The sequence below is a fragment of the Suricata suricatta genome, chromosome 11 (genome assembly GCF_006229205.1).
Source record: "Suricata suricatta isolate VVHF042 chromosome 11, meerkat_22Aug2017_6uvM2_HiC, whole genome shotgun sequence".
In the NCBI taxonomy this organism is placed as follows: domain Eukaryota; kingdom Metazoa; phylum Chordata; class Mammalia; order Carnivora; family Herpestidae; genus Suricata; species Suricata suricatta.
In genome coordinates, this window is record NC_043710.1 from 56,312,009 (window position 1) to 56,335,565 (window position 23,557).

Genomic DNA, 23,557 nt, shown 5'->3' on the forward strand with positions numbered 1-23,557 from the left:
GACCACTTCCGCCGGCCACCTCGCGTCAGCCAGGCCCGAACTACGAATCCCGACGGGCTCTTGGCGGCGCGACACGCCGTCAGCTTCAGCCAATCGGCTTCGGACAAGTAGGAGGGGAGGGAGACGCAGAGGCAGACAAGATGGCGGCGGCGTCTGCACAGGGCGGGAGGGCTGGTGGTGGAGGAGGCAGTAGTGGGGCTAGCGGTGGTTCCAGCTCCGGGACAGGCAGTGGCCGCAGTGGCTTGTTGGATAAGGTGAGGAGACGCTTTGGGGGGACAGCCGAGACCTGGGGGGCCCGGGAGGCAGCGATTCCACCTTCCCATCCCCGCCCCCCTTTTCTTCTATGGCTTTTCACCGGGGTGTTCTGCCCTGGCCCATCGTGGGAACCCTATGGGTGCTTGTAGACCGATCTCCACAACTTGAACCTTGGCTCTTTCCCTTCAGGTCTTCCTTCCTTCTTAGAAGTGTGCCTGGCCCTTACTTAACGCTGGCCACCACAGCTTCTTGGGATAATTTGATTATTCCCACATTTCAATGCAACCATCGCTTTTCCTCGGAGGTGCGGGGGGCCATAGTTGATGTACCCATTTCACTGGGAAAACTGAAGCCCAAAGGAACGAAATCAGCTACTCGAAGTAGTCCCCAAAGTTCCATCACTGTCACACTTGGGTGCTGCTGCAGATTCTAAGTGCTCCTTGACCATTTGCTTACTCAAGTTTCTAGGTGTTTTATCACGATACTACTATTACTGAACTTCCCTTATTGGGATGACAGGAAGCCTTTGAGATTTTTTTCTCTCGCTTTCTTCACACTCCCCCCCCCCCCCCCGCCTTTTTACCCCTCTGCCTGCCACTAATTGCAGCGAGTCGAATTCGTGAGCTTGCTGCATGCTCTAGGTTGCCTCTTCTCTCCGCCAATCCATTTTTTGTTTAACTGCAGTACTAGCAACAAGGACTTAAAGGAAAAGAAAAAACGGAAAACTGCCGCTTGGGCCTTCTTGCCCTTTGCAGAGCTTCTTGTTAGAAACAATTGCAAGGAGATCTAGGTCCTAGTTCTGCCTCTAATTAGCTGTGTGACCTTGAAATATGTTTGTTTTCCCTGTGTTGCTTCATCTGTTAAATGAGGGACTTAGCCTAAAGTACTGTTAGTCCCTTCCAGTTCTCTCACTGTGGGGCCCTGGGCCAGTTTAATGAGAAATATTAAGTATGGAGCTTTTAATATAGTAAATAGGATTTGTTGCTTTAATCGAAAGCAGCTTTTGCTGGACTTCCTTGTGCCTAACAGATGGTAGGTGCCTAAGAAATGAACATGTGATCATATTGAGGGTTGAGATCAGGTTTTTTTGCTTCTGTTTTTAGGTGTCATTGGTTTTGAATCACATGGTTCTCACAGTCACAGTCTTCACCAATTTTTTTAAATGTTTATTTGTGTGTTTTTTGTTTTTATTAGAGAGAGAGGCAGAGTGAAAGTGGGGGAGGAGCAGAGAGAGAGAGGGAGACACAGAATTCGAAGCAGGTTCCAGGCTCTGAGCTGTCCGTGCAGAGCTGGACACGGGGCTTGAACTCACAAGCCTTGAGATGGAGACCTGAGCCTAAGTCCTAGGCTCACCTGACTGAGCCACCCAGGCGTCCCAGTTCTTAACCATTTCTAAGAGAGGGTAACATTTCTGGGAATTGGGATGGTAGATTGCGCCAAGACACTTGAGAGTGTTGGGAATTGATGGTCATTTTCATACACAAGTCCTGCCTTTCTGCTGGTGAGCATCTCAGCAGCCTGTTTATCCTATCCCATTGAGTGTTCTTGTTTTCCCTCTGTTTAGATCATCACCTAAACATTACACATGGGTGTTCTGTTAGGGTAATGATTACTGAAAAGTATGTGGCATCATTGCATTGTTGGCAGAACTTGGAGTTGAGGATCATAAGATTTAGGCTTTCAAGTAGCTTTGTCACTTTCACACTGAGGACCGGGAAGTCAGTTAACCTCACTAAGCTTACCTTTCTTCATCTGAAATAATACAGTTTTGGGGAGAATCAAATGAGGTGATATACATGAATGATCTCTTTGACCTATAGCATCTAATACATATGTGCAATGGCAAAGAAAAAAAATCAAGAATTCTACTGTCAGAAAGTACTCAGTGGGTGTCTGGGTTAAGTGTCTGACTCTTGATTTCCATTCAGGTTATGATATCACAGTTTGTAGGTTTGAGCCCCACATCAGGCTCTGTGCTGTGTGGAGCCTGGATTCTTTCTCTCTCAAAATAAATAAACTTAAAAAAAAAAAAAGTAACTCAGTATAGCTGACTATAGGACATGGAGGTACCCAGTATATTAAAAGTACTTGGTGTATTCAGATGGGTGCTTTTTACAGAAGTTCATATGCAAAGAGAACGTTCCCTGAGATCTACTCAGTAAGGAGGTGAGGGCCCCAGGGGAAGACTTCATTCATGTCTGAGAGTGGAGCTAGGACCTTATTTTGAGAGAGAGGACAGCATACTAGGACATTAAGAATGTCCTTGAGCAAATGGTGGTGCAGATGGTGCCTGATGTTTTGGGTAGTGAGTTGACTGGACTGTCCTAGGAGACCTGTAGGGACATGAAGGTAGAATCAGATTGAGGAGGAAATGGATTGCTTGGAGTAAGAGTAGGAAGCTGTTGAAGGTCTTTAAAACTATATAAAGTGGTTTTCCAAAAATTAGATAACTTGGGGAAGTAGAAATTAAGTCTTCTGAAAGGCCTTATACCTTACTAGCATATAGGGTTTATTTTAAATGAAAGACAAGTTTGAGTTCTAGTGCAGCCTATTAAAAGCCACATGGCCTTGAATAAATTACACGGTACTACTGAACTTGAATTTCCTTATGTAAACAATGTGGATTTTCATATGTATTATAAGCTTGTTGTTAATATTAAATTGTACAATATTGGTAAATGTTCTTTGTAAGTGGCTATAAAAATAGAATGCTCGGGTGATGAGAACCCCAACTTGAGCAGCAGAAGTAGATAAAAGGCCTCACAAAGGAGCACTTGGCAGAATTAACCAAGAAATGAGGGACATACGGGAGAGAAAATAAGTCAAGATCTGTTTAGGTGCTTTTTCTCAGAAAACTTTACTTTGGCTTTATATCAGATTGTTCCTCTAAATTCTCTAGCATTTATTGCACATGGGAATTAAGCTATCAGTTAATATGACCTACTGTCTTGTATTTTTCTACCAATTTGTATTTGTCTAGTTTCCCAAGAAAGGTTCTTATAGTTCTCTGAGGTGATCAACACAGAATAAATATGGCATTGAATTTAGCAGACAAAAAAACCTAAAATCTGCCCCCTCTGTCATCAGAAACTGCCTTAGAGATGGTGCCTCTGATTGTCTGAAAACTGAGGGTACTATGGAAGAGAAACATGGAGAAAAATATTATTCTCAGTGGAAGGGGATCTGAATAGAGAAGTTTTTGCTCTGTGGAGTTGAGAGGCTGTTACCTGACAACCTCTTTATTTGTCTTGATTTTTTTGAAGGGTTTTTATTTTTATTTCCTGCAGCTATAGTTTCACTTCCCATAAAGAAATGTAATAAAGAGATGCAAATATGCCTCTAGCCTTCTCTAAGCAGATGTGAGTTTTTTACCTTACTTCTTAGTATGTTGTCTCTCATACTGGAGCAGGCTATGTGTTAACTCCTGTTAGCATCTGTTTTGAGGTCGGAAGACCTAGGCTCAAGTCTTGGCTTTGTCACCCAGCAACCATGTGTTTTCAGACAGGCCATGTATCCCTTTTTCCTGTCTTCCATGGTATCTTAGCTTGCCACATTTCTGGGTGGCAGTCTGGACCCTGACCTACCTCTGACAAAAAAGATCCAACAGTTTTATGGCATTGCTTTAATTGTTTGTGTGTGTGTGTGTCTTTAAAGAAACAAGGTGCTGGCTTCTTAACATTGTTTTGCAAACTAAACTTTATTTTTTAATTAAATGTGTATTTATTTTTGAGAAAGAAAGAGCTTGAGCAGAGAAGGGGCAGAGAGAGGAGGAGACAGAGAATCCCAAGCAGGCTCTGTGCTGGCAGCTCAAACCCACAAACCACGAGGTCATGACCTAAGCTAAAACTAAGAGTTTGATGCTTAACTGACTGAGCCACCCAGGTGCCCTGCGAATGCATTTTAATAACATCTCAAGACTCATTATTTTTTACTTCATCAAAATTAAAAATGCTTTTGTGTCAAAGGGCACGATCAAGAAAGTGAAAAGGTAGTCCACAGAATGAGAGAATATTTACAAATCATATTTCTTATAAGGGTCTAGTATCTAGACTATTTAGAGAATTTTCAACTCAAAAGAATAAAGGATTTGAATGACCTTTCTGCATACGAAGATATACAGATAACCAGTAAACACATGAAAAGATGCTCAGCATTTTTTGTCATTAGAGAAATGCTAATCAGAACCACAGTGAGATACCACTGAGATGGCTATAATAATAGTTAAAAAAGAAAAGAAGAAAAATAACCATTGCTGATGAGGATGTAGAAAAATTGGAACCCTCCTACATTTCTGGTGTGAATGTAAAATGATGCAGCCACCTTGGAAAACAGTTTATCAGTTCCTCAGAAAGTTAAACATAGAATTACCATATGACTTAGCATATTCCACTCCTGGGTATAAACTCAAGAGCATTGAAAATATATGTCTGCATAAAAACTTGCACATGAATGACCATAGCAGCATTATTCACAGCAAGCAAAAGGTAGAAGCAACTGAAGTGCCCAGGAAGTAGATTAGTGGTTGTAGGGGCAGGGGACAGGGAATGACTACCTGCAGTTATGGGGTTTCTTTTTAGGATGATGAAAAGGTTCTAGAATTAATGGTGATGGCTGCACAACCTTGTGGGTATAATAAAAACCACTGAATTGTCATTGTCACTTTTTTTACATTTTATTTATTTTAAAAAATTATTTACTTAAATTCAAGTTAACGTGTATAAATCAGAACCAAGTGATTTATCACTCATATAACATGCAGTGCCCATCCTTACAAGTGCCTTCCTTAATGCCCATCACCCATTTAGCCTGGACCCCCACCCATGTCCCCTCTAGCAACCCTCAGTGTTGTTCTGTATATTTAAGAGTCTACTATGGTTTTCTTCCCTTTCTGTTTTTATCTTATATTTCCTTCCCTTCCCCTATGTTGATATGTTTTGTCTCTTAAATTCCACATATGAGTGAAATCATATATTTGTCTTTCTCTGACTGACTTATTTCACATAGCATAATACCCTCTAGTTCCATCTATGTTGTTGCAAATGACAAGATTTCACCCTTTTTGATTGCCAGGTAATATTTCAGTGTGTGTGTGTGTGTGTGTGTGTGTGTGTGTGTGTGTGTGTGTGTGTGTTTACACACATACGTATATACACACCACATCTTCTTTATCCCTTTGTTAGTCAGTGGGCATTTGGGCTCTTTTCATAATTTGACTATTGTTAATAGCACTGCTATGAACATTGGGGTGCATGGAGATAAATACATCAGATTTAGATGACTGATTAAGATGCAGGGCCTAAATAGGAGCAGCAGCAAGGAGATAAAAGAATTCAGGCTTAGATAACGAAGCTAACATGTCATTTTCTAAGAGAAGGCACACAGAAAAGAGGAGAAATACCCTTTTGTATATGCCACTAAAAATGGCTTTTAGGGAGGCCTAGGTTGCTCAGTTGGTTAAGCGACTGACTCTTGATTTCTGCTTAGATCATGATCTTATAGTTCGTGGGTTCAAGCTGCACGGGCTCTGCACTAACAGCATGGAGCCTGTTTGGGATTCTCTCTCGCTCGCTCGCTCTCTCTCTCTCTCTCTCTCTCTCTCTCTCTCTGTCTCTCCGTCTCTCCCTCTCTCTGTTTCTTCCTCTCAAATATGTAAGAAAATGACTTTAAAAAAGAGAAATTTGATTATGTTGTTCCTCTGCTTAAAATATATTTGATTGTTTGTCTCAGAATAAAGTCCAAGTCACTTAACATAGTAAACTAAACAAGACTATCTAGGGTATACTACCTCTTTTAAGTGTCTCACCTACTACCTTTCCTCCTTTGGAGCCTGTATCCCCTTTCTAAACTGGGAGAGACCTTACAAAGAAGGGAGAGAAAAAGTATTAGTTTTTCTTAGAGCCATACTCAGCTCTTTGTGATCAGAGCAGGGCCCTTCTACTGGCACTACTCACCTGGCAGCCTTCATCTCTTCAGTGTGAATCGGGGGATCTTTTGAGCAGTGCTGGCCCTTTGTGAAGCTAAGGAACTTTATGAAGCAATCCATTGAGGTCCTTATCACTATATAACTTACTTCTGTTTTCACTGCTATTAAGATAAGAACATAGAAGTGTTCGTGGTGTTATTTCATACTTAGACAATTTTGTTTTGCTGGGCATGCACTTAATGACTAAGGATTTAGTCCTTTTTTTGCCTTTAAGGCCAGAAGATGCATGGGGAACAGGAAAAGCCTGTAATCCTCAAATCAGTTAAATAAAAAAATACCTTCCTATATTCTCAAGACCTGGATTTTGTTTAATATCCTTCTGAAGTGCTTGAAAAGTGAAGTTCTTAATCGCATATCTGTAGTGAAATATCTTTGTAGAACTTTTTATTCATACTTGCAGCAGAGAACTGTAACTGAAATGAGTCTTTGTAATGTTTAGTCAAAGCCATCAAATGCATATTTTTGGGACACCTGGGTGACACAGTCAGGTAAGTGTCCTACTTCATTCAGCTCAGGTCATGATCTCGTGGTTCATGGGTAGAAGCCCCACATCCAGCTCTGTGCTGGTGGCACAGAGCCTGCTTGGGATTCTCTTTCTCTGCCCGCCCCCCCCCAAATAAATACACTTCTTTAAAAAGTTTAAAAAATGCATATTTTCTATGGGCTGTTTAGCTGTCTAGATCTGGCAGTAGGTATGCTGGTCGAGTAAAGTGTTTTATCTCTTAGTGTTGGTACTGACAGGGAAGTGATTTCTTTAAAATGGGACTTTTTGAGCTATATTTTCAGTTAAATTGCAGTTGGTTTTAAATGGAGGGAAATGGAAAATTCAAAATCTATTTTGTGGGTTTTATTGGCATATTCAAGATTAAAATCATTTTAGATTTTATGTTAGCTATAACTTATTAGATAGGAATCAGGATACTTTATAGGACTATCACTTCGGGGATTTGTGTCTTTTTCTTTTATTTTTGATGGCTAATAATTCGTTTACTTATACTTTGTGGGAAGCAGTGTAGAATAATGACAAAGAGAATGGGTTTTGAAATCATGAAAACTCTGTTGAATCTGGCTTTACCACTTCCTGTCTGTCACTTTAGGCAAATTTCTAGAACCCTTACTGTTATCTGTAAAAGAAGGATGTTAGTTTGAGTTGCTTTATCAAAAATGCCATCGAACCGGTAGCTTAAACAACTGACATTTATATTTCATGGTTCTGGAGGCTGGGAAGTCTGAGTGCAGGGCACTGGCATGGTTGGGTTCTGATAAAGGCCCTTCTACTGCTTATGGACAGTCTTCTTGGATCCTGAGCTGGTGGAAAGCAGAGAGAATAGAAGCCAGCCCTCGTGTCTTTAAAAAGAAAAAAATTTTTTAGCTTTTATTCATTTTAGATAGACTATGAGCAGGTGAGGGGCAGAGAGAGAGGGAGACACAGAGTCCAAAGCTGTCTGCACAGAGCCCAACACAGTGCTCGAACCCACGAACCGTGAGATCATGACCCCAGCCGAAGTTGGACCCTTAACTGACTGAGCCACTTAGACACCGGCACCTCTTGTTTCTTTTTGTAAAGATACTAATCCGTCTCATGAAGCCTTTACCCTCACGACCTAATTACTTCCCAAAGGGCTACCTCTTAATACTATCACATTGGGGTTAGAATTTCAACATCTGAACTGTGGGGGAGACACAAACATTTGTTCATAGCAGATAGTGATTGTTCTTAATAGCGTTATCATAGGGATTAAAAGAGGTGATGTATATAAAACATTTAGCACAATACATAGGACACATTGTGCACTCAGTAATATCGCTGGTTATACCTCCCTCAAAATCTATGGATAAGAACCAAGAGAGATTATTTCAGCCACGTATATATTTATTAAATTTAAATTGGAGGTTAAGATTTTAGAAATCTTTTCCTTCTCTTTTTTATATGTAAGAGTTTAGACATCTTTTCAAGAAGTAGCTGTTGACACTATATTATGTCCCTGACTCTGAGAATGTAAAAACATGTAGTCCCTGTTACCAAGTGAGGGAGATATTATATAAATCTAGCTAACTGTGCTGCAGTATATTAGCTTTACATAATTAATAGCAACAACAGTAGCTAATTTTTAATAACTATTTGTGTGTACCAAGCATTTTGCTGTTTTTTATTACAGTATTTAGTTCTCATACTAACGTGTAAAATAGATATTTTTGTTGTCTTTATTTTACAGTTGAGCAAACTAAAGCTGTAGAAAGGTTAAATTATGCACGGTCACAAAAAGAAATATTAAAAAAAGAAAGATTAAGTTATTTGACCATTATCATCCATTAAATAGAAAAGTGAAAATTAACACGTAAGCAGTCTGATTCCAAAACTCTAGCTTTTAACCACTGTATTGTGCTTCTTTGCATAGTAAGGGCCACCTCATTAGGTCAAGAAAGAATATATTTGCCTACATCTGCAAACAATCTAAATTCAGTTAGGTTCTGGTGTGAAGTGTAGTATGCCTTTGAGAAGAAGCCCACAGAGTCTGCGTTGGGGTTGAGTTGAGAGATTAAGGCAAGAAAAAGTAATTTTCTATCACTGAAGATGGGACAGTTTTATGGTGAGCCATGTATTTGTAAGTTAGCCCTAAGTGATTTAGTTGCCTGTCCCTACTGGCTGTGTGATGCTTACTATCCCTGAACTCTATAGTTTTTTAATCTGCAGGACATTGGTTTCCAGATTGAGAATCTGCTTAAGGCCTATCAGTGGTACTAGTAGTTTAACAGTGGATGAGAATTGACCTGCATAAGTGATATCATCCTGAAATTTAGACACACAACATAAATAACTTCCTGTAAGTTTTTTACCAGAAGCAAAGAACATTGTATATGAAGAATCAGGAATCAGAATGGCTTCAGGAATCTCAGAAGTCCCATAACCTCTTGAGACAATGGGATAAAACTTTAAAATTTTGAAGAGAAATTATTTCTCTTAATTGTGAGTGTAGAATAAAAGGATGTTTTCAGATATGTAGTCTCAAAATTTATTTCCCATGTGCATTTTTCAAGGAAGCCACTAGAGGATGTGTTCACCAGGTCAAGGGAATAGTAAACCAAGAAAAGAGTAAGACACGGTGTCTAAGAAAAGGGGGTCCAGCCCAGGAGGAGGTTATGGGAGCCCCTAGGGTGGTAGTGAAGGGAAATTTCAGGATGACAGCTATACAGCAAGCCTAGAAAGCAGTCCACACAGATCAAAGGAGGTCAGAAGTCTCTAAGACCGATTATTCAAAAAAGGTGAAATTCACAGAATGCTGAATACTTTTGCACATATTGATAGGAAATTTAGACAATTGGGAGAAAATTTGAAATATCACTCTATTGGTGATAAATACATTGAAAACAACAACCAAAACGGTGGTAGTGCCAAGGAAAACAAAAAGCTATCAAGAAAGAAAAAGTAATCCTAGTATAATACATGACTCATCTGTGAATAACATTTATGGTTATAATGTACAGTTCAAATAATGATCTAGCCAAAATTAAGGGCTAAGACCAAGTCACTAGTGATCTACTATGATTGTTTTAAAAAGGTGGTGAGGGAGGAGAAGCAGGAAAAATTAGTGTGAGTTTGGCAGAGGATGAAATGGCTCAATTTCCTCTCATTGTGGGAAATCAGTAGATGCCCAAAACTGAAAATTAAGAAATAAGAATGTAAACATTTTTAAAAGAGATACAGAGATGAATATATATATTTTTAAAATCCCCCAAAAGGAAATAAAAGTAGTGTCATAGGAGTGGAGTTGACAATAGCAGTGGTCTTAAAGTCAATGCCAGTGATTGTTGACTGGGCCCAGTCTACCTGTATCTGTACTGTGCAGGAGGGAAAGAGGAATTGTATGAAGTTACAACATTGCTGTATCTTAGTAGGCAATACTGCCTATATCAGGGATCCCTAAGTCCACTTGATAGAGTGATTCACTAGAAGGACTCACGGGACTGAATGTGTAGTTTTACCAGTTGAGGGTAATATAGGGTATTGTTTAATCAGCCCCCTGTAATTGAGTACTTGAGTTTCTTTTTGCTGTTATAAATGCTGCTGCAGTGAGTAAGTAGCCTTGTATATTATTTCCTGTGTATGCAGATATGGACAAATTCCCAGAAGTGGAATCCAACGTGCTAAATTGCCTTAGTAGGTGTTATACCGTTTTGAATTTCTACCAGCAATGTGTGAGACAGTCACTGGCTTCTAACTAGCACAGTATTAGAGAACCTTTCTAAACCTCTGTAGATGAGAGAAGTTGAAATAGGGTTTGTCCAGAGTCCTATAACTAACTGATAATAGGACTTGATTTTTAATTCAAAATGTTCTTTCCATAAGACTACACTGGATTTGCTGTTTTACTACAGCAAAGACATACTGGTAAAATATAAGAGTTATTAGCTGACAAAGGTGTATTAAAAGAGACCATTCTCATCTTGTTAGTGCCCGAAAGTTCATGGATGTATACTGTCTATAAGTTTTCTGGTCACAGAAAGAAAGGATGAGCAGTGGAATTCTTCCCTGTTCCCACATTTGGGTAAAATAGGGATGGGATTTGTGAGTTCACACTGTAGTGTCTGTAGCCCATGTAAGTGTTCTGGTTTGGGGCTTGCAGATTGAGCTTTCCAGCATAGAGACTGGAAACGTATCAGTACCACCTGATTCTAGTGACCTAGTCTCCTTCAATTTCATTTTTAAGTGTTTTGTTTTTTAGATGTCTATCATCAGAGGACAAAATAAATGTTACATGTACTTGGAGATGTTTCTGTTAAATAAAATCTTTAACCAAATAAATTTTAAAGATCTAATTGGCATTATTAATTGATTCATGAATCAGGCAGCATCCCATCTAGTGGGTAGAGGGAAGCTCCAAAAGGCTACAGAAACAAAGATTTTTAAAGCTAGAGAGGAAGTGGAAAAAAGGAAATTATTAGCAAAGAAGCCATTGTTTTAAGCAAGCTCATCCTAAAGAGACTGGAAGGGGCCTATCAGTAAATTTCCTAGTGCGGACCAGGAAATTCCTGTTGACTGGATATGTTTCTGGGGAGTTGAAACTGCAGTTAGGTTAGGTACTGGGTCTTAGTTTACTGACTTGAGTCTTTAACTAAAGTGACACTGTTTGGGGCCTGTGTTGTTGTTTTTTTTAACACTTAAGGAAGTAGTTCATGGTGCTTTCAGTAAGATGCCATGCCTCTTGATGCACAACTTTTCTGTTTTACAGTGGAAAATTGATGATAAGCCTGTAAAAATTGACAAATGGGATGGATCAGCTGTGAAGAATTCTTTGGATGATTCTGCCAAAAAGGTATTTTCTTTTTTTTTTTTTAATGTTTTTATTTTTCAGAGAGAGGGAGACAGAGTGTGAGTAGGGGAGGGGCAGATTTGAGAGAGGGAGACACAGAATCTGAAGCAGGCTCCAGGCTCTGAGCTGTCAGCACAGAGCCCAACATTGGGCTTGAACTCACAGACCACAAGATCATGAACTGAGCCGAAGCCAGATGTTTAACCAACTGAACCACCCAGGCACCCCAAAAAGGTATTTTCTTGAGGTGGGAGTCTGTTAGCATATGTACAACGTATGGCACATCTACAGGTCTTTTTCTTCTCAACTTGGAATGACCATTATTTTTGGTTGTAGGAATTGAGCTATAAAGCAGTTTGTAAAATCCTTACATTCTATGTAGGGAATATGTGTTAAAATGTTAGCTATCTCAAGCTTCTGTCAAATTCTCTAATTGTTGAATTACAGAAAGCTGGTAGTCTATTGTTTTTGAGTTTAATTAGCCTAGAGCCAATAGAATTGAGGGGAATATAGGATATTCATTCATGATTGGTCATCTCTCTATTTAAAAAGGGAAGAGAAATTTTTTCTTCATCCCAGGAAAAAAGTTGAGGATTAAAAAAATGTGCGAGAAGTTAATGAACTTTTTCTCTGGGATCATTATGATCATTATGAGCTTGAGTCTTTTTTTACTTGGAGTGGTGAAATGCTGATTGGAGAGAACTACTTGGTAATTTATATGATCCTTAACATAACTTTTATGTGGAAATCAAGACTAAAATCAGGTACTAGGAGGGAAGCAATTCTGTGAGCTTGATTCCTTGTTCTTTTTTATAGGTACTTCTGGAAAAGTACAAGTATGTGGAGAATTTTGGTCTGATTGACGGTCGCCTCACCATCTGTACCATCTCCTGTTTCTTTGCCATAGTGGCTTTGATCTGGGATTATATGCACCCCTTTCCAGAATCTAAGCCTGTTTTGGCTTTATGTGTCGTATCATATCCTTTATTTATGCTCAGGTTTGTACTCTCATGACTGTTTATTAAAATCTCTACTGATCATCCTCTCTGCTCCCTACAAAAAACAAAATTTGATTCTGGGGCCTGCTAGTGTTAGAATTTAACATTATGAGCTATGGGCATCTGTACTTGTAGGTGGTAATTATCACTGATATTTTAGATTTAATGTGGTTATTTTATCTTTAATTCTGTTTAGTTATTAATGTAGAAGTCATTATAATCCTTGTGTGAGTGCCTAATAGCAAAACACACATTATAGTGAGACCCAGTTCTTCTCATTTCTAGCTCTCTGCATTCCCATTAGACCCAGTCTGCTTTAAGACAAGACATTCATTCCAGGATATTAGGAAAGGATCAGATTTTGGAGATTCAGGTTTCCTTAAAGCTGAAGGGCTGGACTGGGAGTTAGTGAGCAGGAGTGGAGGTGTGGCTTGTATAACAGTGGAATTAAATCCTGTTCCGAAGCTAGAGGACCTAGGTTTGAAATGCAAGTTGTTTTGTGATCTTGTGCTAAAAAGAGCTTAACTTACTGGAGTCTGTTTGAATGCTGATCAGTTACCTATATGGGCAATACACATTCAGAATTATAAAGACTTTTTTTTTGAGAGAGAGAGCAAGCTTGTGCTTGTATGCACACAAGCCGGAGAGAGAGAGTGCTTGCACTTGTGTGCACGCAAGCTGGAGAGGGGCAGTGAGAGAGGGAGAGAGAAAATCTTAATCAGGCTCCATGCCCAGCGCAGAGCCCCACTGTGGGGATTGTACTTCTGACCGTGAGATCATGACCTGAGCCGAAATCAAGAGTCAGATGCTTAACCAACTAAGCCACCCAGGCATCCCTGAAATATTTCTATAAGAAATGTACTTTGGGAATTTTTCTTCTAGCAAGCCATTTAATAAAGCAGGCTCTGATTAGAAATGGTATTATCCAAATTGATCCCAAATCATAGTCCCAGAATTGGCAGCTTGACTTCTTTCAGTAATCAGATAAATCATCCCAGTATGAATTTTTTCACCATTAAGGTGGTTCCAGAGGGTATGCTCTATGTTCTGGAGACAGCTCCCAAAGGAATTCCGAAAGAGGTTTAAACAATGAGAGCAACATTATTATAAATATATGACCTCCCAAGAGAACTACCATGATGAAATTTCATTTGTTGGTGTTTAAAGCAAACATGATCTTGTTATTTTTATAATCATGTCAGTTCTATATATATATAATTGTAATGACTTCTCTGCTTGACGCTAAATACACACACACACACACACACACACACACACACCCATAAGGATGAAAATGAAATAGTTAAATTTTCAATGTTTCTGCAGCAAGATAAAACTGTCTTCTCTAGGACTATTCGTTATGAAAGTTTTCATAGCCCTTGCTTGTCAGTTTGTTATTTCGTGTGTGCGTGTGTGTTTGTATGTCTTTTCCTTAACTTCATCTGAACCTATTTTGTGATGATGGGGATCCTGACCATTTATACCTCATATAAGGAGAAGAGCATCTTTCTTGTGGCCCACAGGAAAGATCCTACAGGAATGGATCCTGATGATATTTGGCAACTGTCCTCCAGTCTCAAAAGGTATGACTGCCCTCATAGACCCTTAAATTCTGCTGTTGGATTCTCTCTGGGAATTAAGTCATTTTCAGCAACAAACTATTGTATGCTTACTCCATGCAGATTATAGTGCCAGTCATGTAAAACGAAGAAAGGGGTATGAGTGGTCTACAAGGTTTTTCCTAGCATTGTACTTCTGAGATTGTATTGTCACAGAAGTGCTCTGGGGATACACTGTGGGAGAAAGTACTTTGTAGAAGGATGAAGAATGAGTCTATTTCTTTGTGGCCAATAAACAGCCAATTAGAACGTAGAACTAAGAAAGCCAAAGGTGAAGTGAGTTATCTTTAAAGAACCCCATAAGCTTCTATGTCTTCTGTGATCTTGACTGCAGTCTGTGCAATCAGAAATTTTTGCAGCAATGCGCTGGGCAACTCAGAGAATCACCTTTCTGTGTTCCTGACCAACCATGGGTATAACTTTGTACAACTGACACCTGAGATCTTTTTAGGTATCCAGAGCTGGGTTTAAGTTCCAGCTCATCTCTTTCTAGCTGTATGACTTTTGGTATATCATGTAAACTATTTGAGCTTTAGTCAAAATTGGATCAAGAATGACTCATGAGAGTTGTTGGGAAGATACCAGTTGGTATATATACCAAGTATAAAAATAACAAAAGTCAGTGGAACATTAACCATATATTGCATATTGTGCCAGGTGCATTGTATCATTTAAATCTTAGAACCACCCATTTTATAGGTGAGAACACAGATTCAAAGTGTTTAATTAATTCCTAGAGCCCAAAAGTGAATTCTAGCAGGTACTCCAGCCCACATCTGAGCCCAGAACTCATGCTCTTAGTCACTGTCCTAAAAACACATGGGACAGTTCCTAGCACATAGTAGGCTCTCAGATTACAAGTCCTGTTATTCATATATGAAGATAAGTGTAGCACCAACACCAAACAGCCTCTCGTTACCAACTTGTGGAGGGGCCTATGAGGAGCAGCAGAACATCATTCTCATCTTCCAGCTGAGTTCTCTTCCTGGCAGGGCTCCCAGCTGCCCTTTGACCTTAGCCATCAGAAATCTATACCTTGTGCCAGGCTCCTAAAAACAGTTGTAGAATTCTAGACCCTAGCAGCATCTTGATTTCATTATCTTCATACACACATTTCATTTCATTCATACATACATTCATGCACAGTGTATTTTTTTGAGAGCTTTATTGAGATACAGTTCACATACCATACGGTTCACACACTTAAGTGTACAGGTCATTGGTTTCTGGTGTGTTTTCAGATACTGCTACCATCACCACAGCCAACTTTAGAGCATTTTTATTATCTCAAGAAGAAACCTGTACCCTTTAGCTATCTGCCCCTCCCCAGATTCCTTCAGCCTTCAGTCACCATTAATCTACTTTCTGTCTCTATAGATTTCTCTGTTCACGATGTTTCATGTCAGTGGTATCATATATGATCTTTTGTGACTGGCTTCTTTCACTAGGCATAATGTTCCCATGGTGTAGCATGTATCAGTACTTTATTCCTTTTTATGCCTTTTTATTCCTTTTTATGTGTGGATATAACATTTTCATTTCTCAGGTAACATACTCAGGAGAGGAATTGCTGGGTCATACGGAAACTCTTTTAATTGCTTGAGGACTTGCCAGTCTATTTTCTGTAACAGCTGCACCATTTTCAATCCCACAAACAGTGCACGAGGGTTCTGGTTTTTTCCACGTTCTCTGCTGATTTTTACCAGCTGCCACATTATTGTTTCCTGTGGTGAGGAAGTATGCCACCTCTCTTCCTTCTTACTGCACTTAATATAGACTCTCTTCTCTTTCCTTGAAGATAGTTCCTGGCTCATTGGCACTCTCTCTAACATAGCTCCTTTGGAAGTCTTGGTGATTTCATTATCTAAATAGTTGATGATTCCTGTTCTCTGGCCTCTTCTCTGATCATCTTGTTTTCTACCATGTCTTAAACACTCATTTCCCTGGACATATCCTAAACTTTGCTGATAATGGTAACTAATCACCTTCAATATTTTCAGTTTCGGCATCCCACTCTATGACCATTGTTTCTTATTTTTCAGTTCTCTTGTTCCGATGGTTCTTCAGCCTCACTGGCCTCTCTAATCCATTGAGCCTCCCCTTTTCATTGTCCCTTTTGTCTTTATTGTCTTCCTCCTTACCCATCTTTGATTCCATGGCATTTCTGTAGTCCAGTTACTCTCACTGTCCTAAAGCATCTTTCATACCTTCTCCTCTGTCCTCAAACGTACCCTCCTCTCCCATATTTACTCTCCACTTTGTTGCTGAGAAGATCAAAGCAGTCAGAAGTCTTGTCATTACCTGCTTGTGATACCTATCATAGTCTGTTTCTTCCTAGGTTCCCATCTAAAGCCTCCTCTCCATTTGTCCACTAGATTCTCTCCCTTCTCATTTACTTGAGGTTTCCTTCTCTGCTGTGGCATATAAACATGCTGTAATTTCTTCAGCTAAAAAATTTGGTTTTGTTCTCCTTATTCTTTTCACATGGTCTTCTTATTTCTCTGCTCCCATTTCTTCTCTCTGTATCTCTTGGCTTTGTCTTTATTTTCTCTTTCCTCTCTTATTCAGCCACCATTTGACAGTGAATAACTCTCCCCTTGTTACACTTGTTTTTTTAACTAGGTTTCTAGGAAACCATAATCTCCTAATTTCTTATTACCTTAATGTCTGCTTTTTTAGTCTCCTTTTTGATTCTTCAGTATTTGAAGAACAACTCTAAATTTGAAATGCCACTAGTGCTTGTTCCTAGCACCTCTTCTCTATCTATATTCACTAAGTGTAATATATCTAGACTTTCAAGACTTTAAATACCATCTTTATGATAAAGATCTTTAAACCTGTATTTTTATCCTACACCTCTATCTTGAACTCCACTTTTCTGTTTGATATTGGATCCTATTTAGCATTTCAGAATTAACATATTCAAAACTTCACCCTGCTATCCCTCATCCAAACCTGTTCTACCCCCAGTTTTCCCATCTCAATAAATGGACTTCCATCCTCCTACTTACTCCGGCCAGTACTCATTTTGACTCCTCTCTCTTAGTCTTTCCAGTAGTCTGTCAGCAAATCCTGTCAGCTCTGTCTTCTAAATATATTCAGTCTGATCACTTGCCATCGCTACCGCTACCCTCATCTCTCAGGTCACTGTAATAATGTCCTCATGGACCTCCACAGCTGCTCTCCCTGCTCAAAGTCTATTTCCAGGACAACAGGCAGAGGGATCTTTTTGGAACGTAAGGCAGGTCAACTCAGTCCTCCATTCAAAACCCCGTCACTCTGAGAAAAATCTAAACTCCTAAGCCCAGCTTAGAAGTCTGTACTTATCTGTTCTCTGCACCCCACACACATATGCACACACAGCCCTTATTTCCTGTGGCTCTCTCCTCTCATTCCATTGTGTTCTTCAGACATTTCAGGCATGTTCTTGCCCTAGGGCTATTGCATTTGATGTTTCCTTGCTTAGATTATTCTTTTTCCAGATAGCTTATTCTTCCCTTCTTTAGGGCTCTGCTTAAATATCTGCTTAGTGAATCCTTTTCCTGTCTACTATATTTAAAAAGACATCATATTTTTTGTTTTATTGTTGATTCTTTCATATACGCTAAAGTAAAAATCCCAAAAGGCACAGCTCTGTCTGTTGTGTTCACTGCTGTATATCCCTAGCATCTGAAACTGACATGTGTAGTTGGTACTGAATAAATGTTATATCATTATTATGTAACAGTAATTATAACATATTTTCCTGAAATTATATTATGTAATTATTTGTAGGTTATATAATATATAATAATTAAATATTAATGAGTAATTATTCCTAACGGGCATGAGATCACAACTCATCAGATCATGTCCTACCATCAAAGCCATGGAACTGCCAGAGGAACTGGGCCTAAAAGTCCCCAAATTACTGTGAAAGCAACTCACAGCAGTTGGCTGGAGTTTGAGAAAATTTTTGAGGTATTGAAAGTAGTTTAAGGACCTTCACTCATAGCTATTCAGGTTGGGAATAACTGGCTAGCCTTTTTTTTTTAGTGTGGTTGACACATGGTGTTCTATTAATTTCAGGTGTACAGCATAGTGATTCAACAGCTCTGTAGGTAACTCACCTCAAGTGTAGCTGCCATCTGTCACCATGCAGTGCTGTCACAGTATGTTGACTATACTCCCTCTCCTGTGCCTTTTGTCCCTGTTACTTATTCCTTAACTGGAAGCCTGTATCGCCCATTCCCCTGTGCCTGTTGTGCCCATCCTCCCAGCGACCTCCCCACTGGCAACAATCCGTTTTTTTCTCTGTATTTATAGTTCTGATTTTGCTTTTTGTTTATTAATTTGTTTTGTTTAGATTCCACATATAAGTGACAATATGGTATTTGTCTTTCTCTTTTTCCATTTAGCATACTACCCATGAAATTCATCATATTGTCTGTCTCAAATGACAGGATCTCATCCCTTTTTTGTGACTTTATTCATTTATTAATGGACACTTGGGCTGCTTCCATATCTTGGGTCTTGTAAATAATGTTGCAATAAATATAGGGTATTTCAAATTAGTGTTTTCATTTGTGGGGGTAAATAGTGAGTAGTGGAATTACTACTAATAGAATAATAATTCTATTTTTAATTTTTTGAAGAACTTCTGTACTGTTTTCCACAGTGGCAACACCAAATTACATTCCTATCGATAGTCCTCAAGTGTTCCTTTTTCTTCATATCCTTGCCAACAATTGCTATTTCTCAGATAATAATTTATTGAGCTATGATTTTTTGAGCACTGGTTAATAATAGGTACTGTTTTAACTATGACAGTGATCTTTAAAAGTATGTGGTAGGTTTCCAATTTTAAACATGCAGAAACACGCTTAAGCAGTTACTTCCTCTAAAAATAATAACAGCTTGACAATCTACTGAATGTGCCCTAGTTAGATGGAGATAGAAACAAACAGGTCATGGTCAGGGGAGGAGCATCAGCCTGCCAGAGGTTGATTCTATTAACACTTTAGAATAGGTAGATATAGCAAAGGCCTTCGAGGTACCCTAAGGTGTAGGGAAAGAATCTCTGGAAATCATGTAGTAAAAGATATCCTCTGACCCAGAATAAGGGTAGAATCTCGAACTAAACTGATTATAGAGAACAAGCACCAAGCAGCCTGGAATTGGTGAACATCAGTGAAAGCACGAGTTCCTAATTTAATCATAAAAATTTGATTGTCTGCCAAGGGCCAAACTAAGAATAGAAAACAAATAAGACAGAATTCTTGTCCTCAAGAATCTCTGAGTTTAGTGAAGAGGACAGATAGATACATGAACATCATTTCAGTAGATAATTTCATTGACTTCATGGGAGACTACCATTAGATCTGGCATCTGATGGGTGCTTAATATTTGAGTTGATGATTGATGGTGCAGCATATGACGAAGGTGAGACATCTGACCCAGTTTGGGAAGGCCTTCCCAGAAAACTTTATGCCCTGAACTAGTCTGGTGAGATGGGAGAGGAATGTCTACTAGGAAGACCCTTCTAGCATAGTAAATACAAAGTCCAGAGGTAAGAGGAGATGGTCTGTATAACTGACCAGTCTATGACAAGGTAAATGAAGTGCACAGTAAATAAATCAAGGCAGATATGGCAATACCAATGAATCAGAATTTGTATCTTGAAGGCAATTAGGAACCCCTGGATTTTTTTTTTTTTAACATAGATCTGTGTATGACCTACAGCACCAGTAGCCAGCTCAGTGTCCTTTCTTCAAAAACAGTTGATGCTCTAGTGCTACAGTTGACTCTCTATGTTTGGTTTTTGATTTGTCATTTTTGCTTAGGTTTGATGACAAATATACTCTGAAGTTGACCTTCATCAGTGGAAGAACAAAGCAGCAGCGAGAGGCCGAGTTCACCAAGTCCATTGCTAAGTTTTTTGACCACAGCGGGACACTGGTCATGGATGCATATGAGCCTGAAATATCCAGGCTCCACGACAGTCTTGCCACAGAAAGAAAAATAAAATAGCCAATTCTAAAAGCAGCCATCTTTCTGCTGGATCATGCTGAATTTCGGGGTGAGGGAGAAGGAAACAGAGAACTTAAAATGGATAAAGTAAGATGTGTTAAAAATGTCCCTGTTTTGTCCTGAAATTTTAGTCCATTCTGGATAAATAAGATTTTCTAGTTTAGATATGAGAAGTTGTAGCTCTGATGTCTAGCTTTAGCCTCCTAGGTCTGCTGATTGTGTTGTTTTGATTTGCTTTTCTGGAAAAGCATTTTTGCTAGCAGCCATACAGACTTCCTTCCTACCCAGCAGTACTTTATATCGTATAGCTTTGTGCCATGCAGCATTTGAAGACTCAATTTTTAAAATTGTTAACCTATTGCTGACTTTATTGTGTTAGTTCCTGTTTCAATAGCTATTCTCTTACTTCGGGATACAACTTCTTATGTATGACAGCTTTCCTTCACACACCATTTTTGTGGGTGTGTATATATCTGATTTGGGGGAGAATTGGATAAAAAAACACAGCTTTTTAATTTGTTTGAAACAGACCTTCTGCCTGTTACATTTTGTGCTTTTAACCAATTAAAGAAGCCAGTGGCATTTTTAGTTTTATATTGTCTATGTTTTCCACTAGGAAAGACCTGTTGATTTGTTTGTGCCCTTTATTAACTGCCATTTTCTAAAATTTTTTTCAATAAAAGGAAAGAAGATGTGAAAAAATGGAGTCATAGTCTTGATGGAAGGACGGAGCAGAGCAGCAATGTTAACAGGCTTACTACTATAGGTTCCTTTTGTTTTCTAGGCAGTTTTGCTAGTCAGAAACTTGTACAGACCTGTTGGTGAGGAACTGCTAGCTTTCCAGGGGTAACCGGAATGACACTCAGTACTTTGTGCCCAGCCAGTGTTCCACGTATTTGATTCACCAATGCTTACAGCAGTCCTAAGAAATAGGGACTGTTACTATCCCCATTTTATAGATGATGAAACTGAGGCACAAAAGTTGAATAATTTGTCATATAGCTAGTATTAGAATTGAGATTTAAACCTGGTTTTCTGGCTCCAGAGTGGTGAGTTATCTTTCCCAGTATTTTCTCACTATGGTCAGACAGACTGAGCACTTGCCCCAATCCTGTGACCTATAGGAATATTGTTGCTCTGGCTTACAAAAGTACAATTCCAGCTAAGCCTTGTACCTAAAACTATTTTCAGTTTATAGGAAATTTACCCTTATTACATTTTCCTATGGCAGTGTTCTCCTATCTCATGTCACAAAGTAGGGGGATTATGGAACATGACTGGATAGGGATCTGAAGCCTTGGGTTCTCTACTCTTTACTCTTATAAACCTTGGTAAGTCATGTAATTCTCTGAATTTCTGGTTTCCTTTTATTTATTTATTTTTATTTTCTTTTTAAGGTGATAGTCCTATTGTGTCAACTATGGAGCTTTGAAAGTGTATAATTAGATAATCATCATTTTACAATGAAGGAGTTACTGTTTACTGTTAAACACAAGGGTCCCAGGGCTGGTGGGCCTAGGGAATGACCCTCTCCATGATGACTCCTTTGAGTTCTGTCATACCAGGTGTACCTTTTTCTTTTTATTATTTTTATTTTTAAGAGAGAAAGGGAGACAGTGTGAGCAGGGGAGGGTCAGAGAGAGAGGGAGACACACAATCCGAGGCAGGCTCCAGCCTCTGAGCTGTCAGCACAGAGCCTGATTTAGGGCTCGAACCCACGAATTGCGAGATCATGACCTGAGCTGAAGTCAGATACTTAACTGACTGAACCACCCAGGTGCCCCAAGGTATACCTTTTTCGTTACATCACAAACACGTCTTTTTTTTTAAACTGAACTATGTTGAAATATGTTTTACAGTTTATATTTTTTTTCCTGCTCCCTTCCCCGAACTGTAGCTTTTTTTTAAACTTAATATTAGGTACTTTCCCTGTCAGTATATATCGGTCAAACTCATTTTTGTTTTTAATGAAAAAAACCTTTTTTTTTTAAATAAACTGAACATGGGGCTTGAACTCATGACCCCACGACCAAGAGTCGTATGCTCTACCAATTGAGCCAGCCACCCACCCCAAGTCCAACTCATTTTTAATAGTTGCATAATCTACCATAGTATAAACATTTTAACTATTTTCCTATTAGAAGATATGTTTGTTTTCCAGTTTCTCACTATTCCAAGGGAGGAGTGAGTTTGAGGAGAGGGGGGAAAAGTAGGTCCTCAAGTTGAGAAACCAGAAACCTGGGTTGTTTTCCAACTTTATTCTAACTTGTCACCTCCAATAAATCTCATTTCTTCTCAGAAGTGTCTGACCCTGTCAAAGAAGTTTTGGATTGTGTAGCTTTTAAGATGATTTAGGCTCCTTACCCCCAGACATGTCCACATAGAAAACACTTCTTAGGAATATGAAGATACAAGTCCTGTAATCCCTTCAATCTGCACATAAACCCCACTTTGAGATTTCATAAGCTGCATGGATCTCTTAAGGTTTCCCCGACTCCAGAAACCCTTTGAAGCAGTATTACTTTCTAAACAAAGAAGTGGGTGAGCAGCCCAGCCATGTGTTGCACTGGTTCAGCCCCTCTTCCCACCCCGCTGTCCCACTTGCATTTTAGGACAGTGTCCCGTCACTTGAACAGGCTCAAGCCTCAGCATGGATTTGTGGGGCTACAGAGCGCCTCTCACCGGCTTTCAGCACCTACAGCAACCAGTGGTCACCCAGCCTGTTTTGAATGCCACTTGGCTGCTCTTCTCTCTTGAGTAGGTCTGTAGCACCCCTCCCACCAGGAAACGCTGAGCCCCATCACATTTTCCTCCTGGCTGTCAACTCCCACACGCACCTAGGCTGGACTAGCGGCTTCCAAAATATATAAGACTCTGAGGAGAGTGCGGAACGGTATCTAATGTTGTTTGTAAATTTCAGCTGTTATCATGTTTTTGATATTTGGTGCTTTTACATATATTTGTCTTAGAAACAGTCTTTGCTTCAGAACAACCTGATAGAATGGCAGAAAATGCAAAGTTCCTTTGAATACACACCAGTTACATTTTTCTCTGGGTCCAGGTTCCTCTTCCAGTGAGAGCCCTTTCTCTCACCAACTGTTTACCTAATCTCCACCCCTGGTTAGACACTCCTCTCCCTACGCCAAACTTTGTCTCCCTGATAGAAACCATCTAAGAAAACTGCTAAAGCACAATATTTTTTGTAGAACGTATCCTGTCCCTACTGACAACCTCATGGAATAAATTGTTCTTAACAACCAAGTCCAAAGGTACATGTGGTCAGCTCAGATGTCTTCCGGTATTCACAACTACTTTAAGAATAATTGCAAGGATTCATAACCTTTTTTTCCAAATTTCTCAATTTTTTAAAATTTGTATCTA

At 39.3% G+C, this 23,557-nt stretch overlaps 1 protein-coding gene across 1 annotated transcript; it reads left to right on the top strand.

Annotated features, from left to right (window-relative positions):
- Positions 1-127: 127 nt before the first annotated feature.
- Positions 128-20,878, top strand: SPCS2 (signal peptidase complex subunit 2). The gene is made up of 5 exons (XM_029915012.1): positions 128-254; positions 11,470-11,553; positions 12,367-12,527; positions 13,997-14,131; positions 19,990-20,878. The coding sequence occupies exons 1-5, from the start codon at positions 141-143 to the stop codon at positions 20,174-20,176; spliced, it is 681 nt and encodes a 226-aa protein (XP_029770872.1). The 5' UTR covers positions 128-140; the 3' UTR covers positions 20,177-20,878.
- Positions 20,879-23,557: the final 2,679 nt, after the last annotated feature.